This window comes from Gymnodraco acuticeps, unplaced genomic scaffold (genome assembly GCF_902827175.1).
Source record: "Gymnodraco acuticeps unplaced genomic scaffold, fGymAcu1.1, whole genome shotgun sequence".
Taxonomy (NCBI): Eukaryota; Metazoa; Chordata; class Actinopteri; order Perciformes; family Bathydraconidae; genus Gymnodraco; species Gymnodraco acuticeps.
In genome coordinates, this window is record NW_022990614.1 from 140,469 (window position 1) to 152,054 (window position 11,586).

General features: G+C 39.7%; 2 protein-coding genes across 3 annotated transcripts in view; both read left to right on the plus strand.

Moving 5' to 3' along the window:
• Positions 1-2,182, plus strand: part of kctd7 (potassium channel tetramerization domain containing 7) — a 14,065-nt gene extending 11,883 nt beyond the window's left edge. Inside the window, exon 5 of one of the 2 annotated variants that reach the window (XM_034229011.1) lies at positions 2,089-2,182. In XM_034229011.1, coding sequence (XP_034084902.1) covers positions 2,089-2,092 — 4 coding nt within the window. In that variant the 3' untranslated portion in view covers positions 2,093-2,182. Of the gene's footprint in view, positions 1-1,142; positions 1,256-2,088 lie in introns of those variants that run through there. The other variant, XM_034229012.1, reaches the window with a different exon arrangement.
• On the plus strand, positions 2,091-10,401 carry kcnj6 (potassium inwardly rectifying channel subfamily J member 6). Its single transcript, XM_034229010.1, has 3 exons — positions 2,091-2,277; positions 6,889-7,819; positions 9,285-10,401. Exons 2-3 carry the CDS (start codon positions 6,916-6,918, stop codon positions 9,620-9,622), a joined length of 1,242 nt encoding a protein of 413 aa, XP_034084901.1. The 5' UTR covers positions 2,091-2,277; positions 6,889-6,915; the 3' UTR covers positions 9,623-10,401.
• The last annotated feature ends 1,185 nt before the right edge of the window (positions 10,402-11,586 follow it).

Below are 11,586 nucleotides of genomic sequence, written 5' to 3' on the forward strand. Positions count from 1 at the left end.
ACCTACCCTACCTTTAAGCAGTTAAAACTAATGCTTTCTAATGAAAAATCCTGCTGTAAATCCTAGAAAGAATTGAAATGCTAACCTTCATAAAGGTTAAGTGTAGGACTGTTGTATTAAGACTGCATTCGTTTTGATGAAAGTAAAGTAGCAGCCCTTAAAAATATAAAATCTTCGGACCTCCAGTGTTTTAATTTGTCACTTGAGCGTAGTGATGTGCAGTCCATCACTTTAAGGTGTGGTTACACGTCTAAAAACACATGTGACCACACCCAACTTCTCCTGGCTTTCCCTAAACTAACATGTCATCTATTCACCTCTCCAGATCAAAAGGACCTTGTGGTAAATATTGAATATTGAAAGTCTGATGTCAGATCTGTATTTTCAGGACTAAGTTATGCAGATGAACTGTGAGCCTGTTCCTTTTTTGGATAAACAGAGTATATTTTAATTATGCAACCTCCTGAGGAGCGTGTTTTTGAAGATGTGAGAAGGTTGGGTGGTATCCATTTGATTAGTCTTCACATTTGACTCTTAATTTAAATGTTAGAGAATGAAAGGTAGCTGCAGTGTTTGCACTCTAATGCAGATGTGATGCAGTTGTTTACACATTCTTTCATTTCTTTGAACATGTATATTTATTATTGTCACGGAGATAATCAATAGTTATTCCTATTTAATGTCAACTCTCGTTCCACATGTTTTGTTAACATCACCACGTTAAGAAAACCCACCGAAGCGTTGAAGTAGAGTCAGAGCTAAGTTAAATGTTATTTCCTACTGTACTTGATAATGAAGCACCTTGTGATTGTAACCAATACACTATTTACTTTTTTACCTCAAGTGAGAGTCCTTCAGACATCGTCGCCGACATCCATCATTTAATAGCTTGTTTTGTTGTAATTTAAACAAATAAATGCAGAAGTGATGCAACACAACTAATCTGGGTTTACACTTGTATGTGTTGCAATTGTTTTAATTGTTATTGATCTGTTTCTGTTAGCTTCTAGGAAGCTATAGTTCTACAGTATTATTTGAGGTTGTTTGCAGTGAAAAAATAAATGTCATTTTCTTTTTTTATTTATGGTGAAAGTAAAAAAACAACTGATAAATGATTTCACAATGTGTCCGTTTATTTACAGAAGCTTCTGGAACATTTTACACAAAGTTAATGATCTGTTTCACCGTGAAACCGATTGATTAACGGCGTCCATCTTTGAATGTCGGTCAGAAATAAAGAAGCGGTTTGGAGAAGATCAGCACCACGGAGAGCTCCACCACGAGACCCCTGTTCTTTTGATTTATTATTATGTTCTAACAGAACTAAATACTGTAGGTATTATTTATAAATATCATTTTTTTTTTTATACTTAATTTCAGTATTTCTGATAATGTCCTTTAAGAATATTACTTTTAGGTTTATAACCTAGTATATTACTGTAAACACTATAAGAAAAGAACATTACCAGAAAAGGATTTGCATTTCCAGCATTTTAAGAATAGAGTCGTGATGTCTAATAATAAACTGAACGTAATATATTCTTTAGAAATAATGTAGTTTTGTATTCTTATGATTCTTAATTTTTCTGATAATCCATGTGTGTGCAATTAGCGTGTGTGTGTCAATATTTTTAACATTATATATATGTTAAGCTTTTATGGTTGAGAATAAAAATAGCATTTAGAGTAGTAGCATTATGAGAATAAATGTTAACATCGTTGAAACTAATAGCATTTGCTGAAAGTTCGAGTTTTTTCTCGACACTATTTTCTAAATGCAACATAAATAAAAACTCCTCCTCTTGTTCCCTCTCTGCCTGGAACTGATGCTCTACTACAGTCAGCCTCCCTCCTCCTCTTATAGCAGCTTCATATATCATATATTAAGCTGCTATACTACATATATATATATATATATATATATATATATACTCCTACATGCATTATAATAAGCACGTTGTGTTCCCATATGACCACACCTCTCTCTCTCTCTCTCTCTCTCTCTCTCTCTCTCTCTCTCTCTCTCTCTCTCTCTCTCTCTCTCTCTCTCTCTCTCTCTCTCTCTCTCTCTCTCTCTCTCTCTCTCAGCTGAGGGGTGGAGGCTGACGGATGTCTTCTCCGTGTTGAGGATGGAGGAACAAGGGAACTAGTGGCTCTCCTTCACTCGGTGTTTTTTTTGCACAGAGCTGATCATCAGAACCCGGAAACCTGAGCAGGAACATTTTCCATGAGAGGAGAGGAGTTGTAAAGATGACCCGGGTGGAGACTCAGATCAAGGTAGGCTCTTCCTCCTTTTCCTGCTCGCTTTGCGGGTGGAGGCTAGTTAAATGTGATCATCTGTTTCTGGCTGCGGGGGGCGGAGGGTTACATAACAGCGCGAGCCGAATCACAGATTAATTAACAATGATTAGGAAAACACGCATGAAGATATGAATATTAATTGTAGAAGGCTGGTTTCTGCTTCTTCCGGTTGACATTATGGAGGAATAAGAAGAAGAGGAGGAATCGGCAGTGAATGGAAACCTGGAGGTGTTGAAGAGGATCAAATGTTCCGGGGAGCCTGCAGGCCCGCGCCCCCCCCCCCCCCACTAACCAGCAGTAATGGTGCTTTTATTTAGAGAGAAAACGCAGAAATCCAACGCTTATCCTTATGCTTATTATCTGGATCACCTCCGTATCCATGACAACGGGACATCTCCAGACTAATAGCTGGCTCTTACTGCACCTGATCCCACACACACACACGCGCACACACACATACATACATACATACATACATACACACATACACACACACACACACACACACGCACACACTCACGCACACACACACACACACACACACGCACGCACACACACACACACACACACACACACACACACACACACACACACACACTCATGTAGCTTAGCATGGCTCTATAATGAAAAACCCCCGTTATTATTGTGCTTATTATAATGATAAAAGCCCTCACACAGGTGGTCTCTAGCAACAGGCTACCGTGCAGCTATCTTTCTAACAAGCTAATTATGATGTTTTTAAAAAGTATTATATGAGTATATAAGATCAGCTTAATCTACATGGGTCTATGTTTTCCTGCACTGGTCAAATTTAGAGGATTTTTCTTACATCACTTGTCTTCTTTCAAACTACAAGGGAAGTAGAACATTCAAAATCCACATTTCGTTTTTTATTTCACTATTTTCTGTCTTTGTGCGTGTTTAGATTTCTCCTACATTTACAAAAGGTTAGAATTCTACATAACCTCAACTGAATATTTAAACACATTTCAGAAAACGTTGCAAAAAATAATTTTCTTAATGTACTAACCAGTTTCATGGTGTTACCATATGTTACAATGTTCACTTTTTACAAAATACTTTTACAATACATATAATCAAAGGCTGTTTTCTGAGATTTATCATCTCTATATATATATATATATATATATATATATATATATATATATATATATATATTCGGAAGGTTAATTATAGAGAGGTTTGTGTAGTTATCAGTCATAAGTTGATTTGTATTCAATTTCAAGAGCAACGTAAACATGGCACACACTTTATTTTCAAAAGTGGCATTTATTTGAACTTTTAGTACATTTTCCAAATAAAAAAAACGTTTACTTTTAACTGAGTATTCTTAGATTGTGGTATTGGTACATTTACGTAAGCATTTCATCCGAATACTTGCCTCTCAGGCGTAGTGCCCGCTGCTCTACCAAGAAAATAAACACCAATCAGGGCTGCAAAAAACTCCCTGCAAGATGGATACGAATATTTAAGGAGATGTGCGGTAACACGCAGAACAATGCCAGAGCAAACCAGAGAATTGCACAGTTTAATTATTGCACATTATTATTGTGCTGTGAAGTCACACAATTGGAGGATAAATTAAGACTCAATAAAGCTATTAAGCCTTTTTTAATGACTCATTGATTGCCTGAGGCTTAGTGACTGAAAACAGCACATCTAACCAAATGAGAAGCATTTGGTTTAAACATATCAGGATATAATAAAATGTCCACTACATTACTTACTTCAAAGTAATACACCTGTTTGATCAATGTGTCACTACATTTAAATGGCAGACACAATGATGTTGTTATAATTAAAGTGGAGATACCTGATTCCTGATGTGCTCTTGTTGTAGTTACATGTTTTAAAAACCTCCAGGGTTTGATGCCAAGCAGGAATTCTCTCTTTCCTGATATTTTGTTTAACCTATATTTTATTTTTACAGCAAACATCATACAAATGACAACTTGGAGCAGATGCTAACCCAATTCCACTTATCTTAAATTAGATTACTCTTCTCTGGAGATTATTTTAAACTACTTTATACGTTGTAGTACGTTTTATATGACATAACATTGGGACCTATCGAATCAGCCGACTCTCGGCTTTTAATGTAAAACAGACACAAACTTCTCCTCTTGATGTCAAATATTTTTCTCAGCAGGTGAATCTGTTATAGTTTCCTCTTTATTGAGTGTGTTTGTGTTATATGAACGAGCTGATGCTTTAATCTCAGCGGATGGTCTTGAGTGATTTTGGATAATTGGGTTCCATATTCACACTGACCGCTTTGCACACACAGTGCAGTATTTTTCCCAATATCTTGTCAAATGAGGCTAGTTTCAAACCACTGACCACCATACAACCTGAGATCTAAAAAACGTAAGAAATACAGAGATTTGAAAATATTTAGTACGAGCCGTGTTCCTAAAGATAGCATCTGTGCTCGGCTGGATGTTGGATCCACATCTGGCTCCAGTTACCTGCAGCAGCTGAGACAGAATCAATATCAGGACTGAAATCAACGGTTATTTTTCTCGTCTTGTGCATATCGACAGACTGCTTTGGACACAACATGCCTTTATGCACCGCGTCCTGCTGCGGGCCAAACACCTGTTTCAGCACGGACGCTCATGTAACTCCAAATAGACAATCCTTTAAACAATACCTCCATCGATTGGTAACAGTAACTTCACTATACTGACTTTAACAATCCAGCTAACTGCTATCCTTGCTATGATTTTGTAATTTATTTTCGACATGGCCATAATGTTTTATTAATTGAATGTCAGCAGAGCTTGGCTGTACATGAGCACAGTGTGTTCTTCTCATTCATCATAAGTCATACTGTAATCCTATTACAAAGCAGGTTACTTAAAGGATAAGACTGTGACGGCGTATTGTGGCCATTGTAGGAAATAAATGGCAGCCTGGAGAGCGGCTAACACTCAGAGATCAGGGATGGATGTTCTGCAAGATTTAAGAGAAACATTTGTTAGAAAGAAATACATGAATACTCTTTGAGACCAATGTGGTACGTTGACAAGTAATACACTCACATATTAACAGGATTTAAAAATATATATTATCTGAAATATTAATCAAACAAATTCACAAGAAAATGCAGATACATTTCTCTGAGATAAAACTACAAAATATACACAAAATGTACAATATAACATAATTAAATTATTATAACTTTTGTCAAGGGGCTGGATCAATCTCATAACACCACAGACACCACTGCCTATTAAGCCTTCGGTTTTGCAATTAAAATATATTACAAAATGACAAGTGAAGGCAAAGAAAAAATTGCGTATTGCCACCTTAAAACTTGTTTTATATTTTACTGGGTGAAATAGTTTATTGTCAGTGTTTTCATAACAAACATGATCCAAACAAGTCTCTAAATGTTAGAATAGGAATCATGTTAATTGCAGTAGATTAATTAAAGGAATTTGCTTAGGTGCATTGGTGCATACATCAACCAAGAACGAGATTAAAGAAAATAAATACAAATATATAAAGACTATTTATTCAAAACAATATCCCAAAAAGATGCAGGATACCTGAAATGAAATTGAAAGAGCTGTGCAGAGGTAATATTGTCGTGCTGGCATGTGCGAAGGTTCACAGTACGCAGTAGCAGGAAGAGTCTGCCGTCTGAGGAAAATATATTTCTATTATATATATATTTTTTAGAACAGATTTTAATTTAAGCTTTATGCACAAAGCAGTTTTTCTCCTCGGCCCTCATACACAGAACCAATCCGCGGTCGTGTGCATGCCCTCATCCATCCGGTACATTCCTTCCTCTGTGAACACTGAGCAGTGCGTTACCACGGAAACCAGTGCTGCTCCAGCTCATAATATTCTCCCATGAATGGAGAGCAGAGCGGCCATTTGTTCAGGTGGTAAAATACAAAACAAGAAGAAAAAAAACACACACACACACACACACTGATGAAGGCAAGCACAATGTGCAAAGGAGAAGAGACCATCTTTTTGTATTGTGTTGTTATTTAAATGTATTATTCAGGGTTCTCCAACTGCCTTCAGATTGGACATGGAGGACAGAGGACATATTAGGCTGTATGTAGTGTCTCTACTGGGACATGTCTCCATGCTTTAACTTTCAAAAAGGTCTTTATTTTTCTCATACTGTGTTGCAGCACCTCTTTTCACCCTCTGTCTGAAACCAGAGCCCAGTCTGCTCTGATTGGTTAGCTGGCCAGCTCTGTTGTGATTGGCCAATCGCTCAGAGATGTCCCGCCCCTTAGCCTATCACGTACAATGTGTTGGAGCGCTAATAGAAGCGAGAGTGTAACATAGTGATGTCATTATGTAAGTAAACAAAGGAGACCAATGGAGGCGTTTCAGGCAGGGGGGGGAGAATAAGGATGTTAGCCTTTGCAGACCATTTACGTGCACACAAACCTATACAACACACTACAGTACAGGGAAAATCTGCAAACGCATAATGGGGCTTCTTTAATTTCATTCTAAAGTCATAATACTATTAACTCAATTCTTAATCTTTGCCTTTGCTAAACCCCATGTTTCTTCTTTCTGCTCTTAAAGGCTTGATTCCTCCAATCCAGAAACCCCATGGAGCAGGATGTGGAGAGCCCGGCCACTTTCAAACCGCACAAGTTGCCGAAGCAGGCCCGTGAGGACCCTCCGAATAAGATAGCAGAGAGGGACCGCAGTAGGAGGCTTCAGCGGTACGTCCAGAAAGACGGGAAGTGCAACGTCCATCACGGCAATGTGCGTGAGACGTACCGCTATCTGACGGACCTTTTCACCACACTGGTAGATCTGAAATGGATGCTCAACCTGTTCATATTCGTGTTGGTGTACACCGTGACGTGGCTCACCTTCGGGTTCGCGTGGTGGTTCATTGCGTATGTTCGGGGCGATTTAGACCATTTATCAGACATTGACAAAACGTGGATTCCATGTGTGGAAAACCTCAATTCGTTCGTCTCAGCTTTCCTGTTCTCCATCGAGACAGAGACCACCATCGGTTACGGGTACAGAGTCATCACGGACCAATGCCCCGAGGGGATCCTTCTGCTTTTGATCCAGTCGGTGCTGGGCTCCATCGTGAACGCCTTCATGGTGGGTTGCATGTTTGTAAAGATCTCCCAGCCCAAGAAGCGCGCTGAAACTTTAGTGTTTTCCACCAACGCCGTGATCTCCATGAGAGACGGACGGCTGTGCCTGATGTTCAGAGTGGGAGATCTCAGGAACTCGCACATCGTGGAGGCTTCGATCAGAGCCAAGCTCATCAAGTCGAAGCAGACCAAGGAAGGGGAGTTCATCCCTTTGAACCAGACGGACATGAACGTGGGTTACAACACGGGCGAAGACCGGCTCTTCCTGGTGTCTCCGCTCATCATCTGCCACGAGATCAACCAGGGCAGCCCCTTCTGGGACGTCTCACGGAGCAACCTGCACACGGAAGAGCTGGAGATCGTGGTGATTCTGGAGGGGATGGTGGAGGCCACAGGTGAGACGCCAGATGGTGTATACATCGTATTTGTTTTTTCAGAAAAAGAAAAACATACATACATGCATACATACCAACACAGCCTGCTAAATGTATCACATATCAAAATATCAGAGTACCACTGCAAACTACACCAGAGACAGGACAAGAACAGAAAAGACGGGACAAAGGGAGCATCACAGAGGTAGAGCATCATCCATGGTATACACGATATACATGATACGCGGTAACCATCCTGCACATATATCAAACACATAGTACATCACATTTTAACTTTAGAGAGGGTGGAGCTCTCCAGCACTTCAAGTCACCGCCACAAAAGGGCCCCATAATTTCATGTAGATATACATCGTATTTGTGATGTTATTATTATTACATTACATTACATGTCACTTGTTAGACGCTTTTATCCAAAGTGACTTACATACTTAATACTGTGGACAATCCCCACAGGAGCAATTTGGGGTGAAGTGTCTCAGGGACACAACGACATGTTGACTGCAGTGGGGTTTGAACCCCCTGATCCGAACACCAACCCACTGCGCACAACCCACTGCGCCACACGCCTATTATGCGTAGATTACATATGCAGTGTTTCAGCCGCATTGTACAAAGCCGAGCCATGTGGTGCTCGACCACATGACTCAATTCACTTTTGGTACCAGCATTTTTTTCTGTTGTGTTAAATTTGGGATAGTACCCCCTCATTGTTTCACGTAGCAAAGCAGCATGAAAATAGTGTGTCACCGGGATACTCACTAAATCCTTTAATCTGCCTAGACAGATCAAGTTGACAGAATTTTTTTTTCTAAAACCCCTGGAAGCTCAATTCTAACTGTTTCACGTTTTTCAAACCTTTTAAGAAAGAGGCTTGAAAACCTGACATTACAGTAGTTCTCTCTGCCAAGAGAAACCTCTGAAAAGATAGCCATTTTCTTTCCTAACCACATGTGTTAAATCTGGTTATTCTTTGACAGGGTTTGGTTTAAATAACAATATCCCGTTGCTGGTGATCACAGAGAAGTTTAGATTTAAGCTTCTCTTCTCACCACTTTACTTCTATAGCACATTTCAACAAGACAATTCAATGGGTGCATTTCCTAAAACATTGAGACTAAGTGCAAAAAGAACCCAATAACATACACATTCAATTAAAGAAATGTTGTAAAGAACCCTTAACATTGGAAATTAAAACAAGCTTAAAATAGAAAACTGACGGTGCAGTGTATGAAAATGTAACACTTATGATATAGGTGTAAACATTTCTTATACTATTTGGATGAACCAACCATTCATAAAAATGTTTTCCTTGTATTGGTTTTATTTGTTTTATGTCCCATATATTCATGTTGCATTGTTGGAGGAGCCAGGGACTTAAGTTCTTCATTGTCATATCTACACTATAGCTTCTGTGCATATGACAATAAAGCGTTGAATCTTTAAAACCTTGTCCTTGTGACTGCAGGCATGACGTGCCAGGCGAGGAGTTCCTACGTCAGCAGTGAGATCAAGTGGGGCTACCGCTTCATGCCAGTCCTGACGCTGGAGGACGGCTTCTACGAGGTGGACTACAACAGCTTCCACGACATCTACGAGACCAACACGCCCAGCTGCAGCGCCAAAGAGCTCTTTGGCGCTCGCAGCCGCCTCCCCTTCACCTGGTCGCTGGGCAGCAAGCTGAGCCAGCAGGGGCTTCAGATGTCAGAGCAGGAGACCAAGAAGAGCCCGGAGTACCAGGGGAAGATCCTGCAGCCGGAGAGGAACGGAGACATTGCCAACGTAGAGAACGAGTCCAAAGTGTGAGAGAAGTTGGATGAGATCATCGTGTGTCCCTCCGGGATGAGCTTGCAGAGGTTGAGAACGAGGACCAATGAGCACAGCAGACCAAGTGATCCCTGCATCATCAACTACTTTTTTCTCAGTGATTTCACAGTTAAAACCCCAAAAGCAACATCTAGACATGTGGACTGAAAACCCTCTGGGACAGTGCATGATTCAGATATAATGTGATGTCCTCCTGATGAGATTCCTCTTATTTTTTCTATTAAGATATTCCTAGGGGCATTTGCTTAAGTATTTTTGTATATACTATAAAACTGTTTTGAATTATTTGTGGCGGTGTTAATACTTGACAGATGTTTGATACTAAATCTTCTAGGTTAGTTCTGTATATTCTCTGTATTATAAAACGTTCATTATTTGTTTTGTTTTTAGATATATATTAGCATGTATGAGCATTATCCGCAGTTAATTTATCTTGTATTGTGTAAACTGTAATATTATAAGGGACACGTACATTTCAATGGATGCAAACACTAGTTTAAACCAATCTCAAATACTTACTCTCATGATAAATGTTTAAGTTAGTTCTGCTAAATACTTTCCTTTAGAAGCCATGACTTGCTGTTTGCAGCTGCGTCTTCAGACAATGGCCCTTTAAAACTGCATCTCGTCACTTTTGCACATTGGAGGCGTCTGATGGAGAAAGTTAGTGGCTGTCATTCTCCAGAAACCCCCCACCTGTCACCTAACAGTATCAAAAGTAAATAAACAATAAATTGCAAAATATGCATTTGATGAGACTCTTTTTGTCGTGGTTTTTGCATCGTATGTTTATCAGCAGTGGATGAAGTACTGAGATGCTTCATTTGGGTAAAGGTCTTGCATTGAAACGTAGTAAAATAAGTATAACTAGTCAAATGTAGCTAAAGAAATAATCTACCCCAGAAAATAATAATAATGACTATCAATTATTTATCAAGTTCTTGAAAAACAATGTTTTCCACAAAAAGGAGTAAAAACTTGATGAATTGAAGACAATCTCTACTGTGTTTGACACGAGCAAATCTATACTAAAACATGTTTACAGTGTAGTATGAGTACAAATACTAATGATCTTTGCAGTCAGCTAAATCAATTTCACTGTCTTCTTTATTTCACTCAAATGAAAAGCGAACTTAATATAATTTACATAATATTACAACAGTTAGCAAGCATCCTCCACCATTAGTACATTTACTCCTCATTTGCAGTTTACAGTAGAGTTCCACACAGCTTGTTTTAATACCCGTTTCTAGAACCGAAAAAACCCAGCACAATATCTGTCATCAAACACTTAAATGACATGTTTTTGTTTTATAAATATCAAATGCACACTTAGATTTAAGCACTCAGGTTCAAGTCAAAGTTAGTTTATTAAATCTCGTAAATTCTATCTGGCCAAAATAAAGTCTTTCAAATAAGTCCATCCATCCATCTTCTCCCGCTTATCCGTGGTCGAGTCGCGGGGGTAGCAGTTCCAGCAGAGAGCCCCAAACTTTCCTTTCCCCTCATCAACCAGCTCTGACTGGGGGATCCCAAGGCGCTCCCAGGCCAGTGAAGAGATATAATCCCTCCACCTGGTCCTAGGTCTACCCCTCGGTCTCTTCCCAGCTGGACGTGCCTGGAACACCTCCCTAGGGAGGCGCCCAGGTGGCATCCTTAGGTGCCCGAACTACCTCAACTGGCTCCTTTCGACGCGAAGGAGGAGCAGTTCAACTCCGAGTCCCTCCCGGATGACCGAACTTCTCACCTTATCCCTAAGGGAGACGCCAGCCACCCTGCGGAGAAAACCCATCTCGGCCGCTTGTATCCGCGATCTCGTTCTTTCGGTCATGACCCATCCTTCATGACCATAGGTGAGGGTAGGAACGAAAATGGCCCAGTAGACAGTTCATACATGATTTTCTTTAAAAAATCAATCTAATATTTGATGTTAAAGACCTAAT

What these genes read in the sequence shown, in the direction of transcription:
- kcnj6 (XM_034229010.1), top strand. Translation starts at nt 6,916, where the DNA reads ATGGAGCAGGATGTGGAGAGCCCGGCCACTTTCAAACCGCACAAGTTG. An exon ending in GGGGATGGTGGAGGCCACAG is followed by an intron (nt 7,820 to 9,284) that starts GTGAGACGCCAG and finishes TTGTGACTGCAG; the next exon opens with GCATGACGTGCCAGGCGAGG.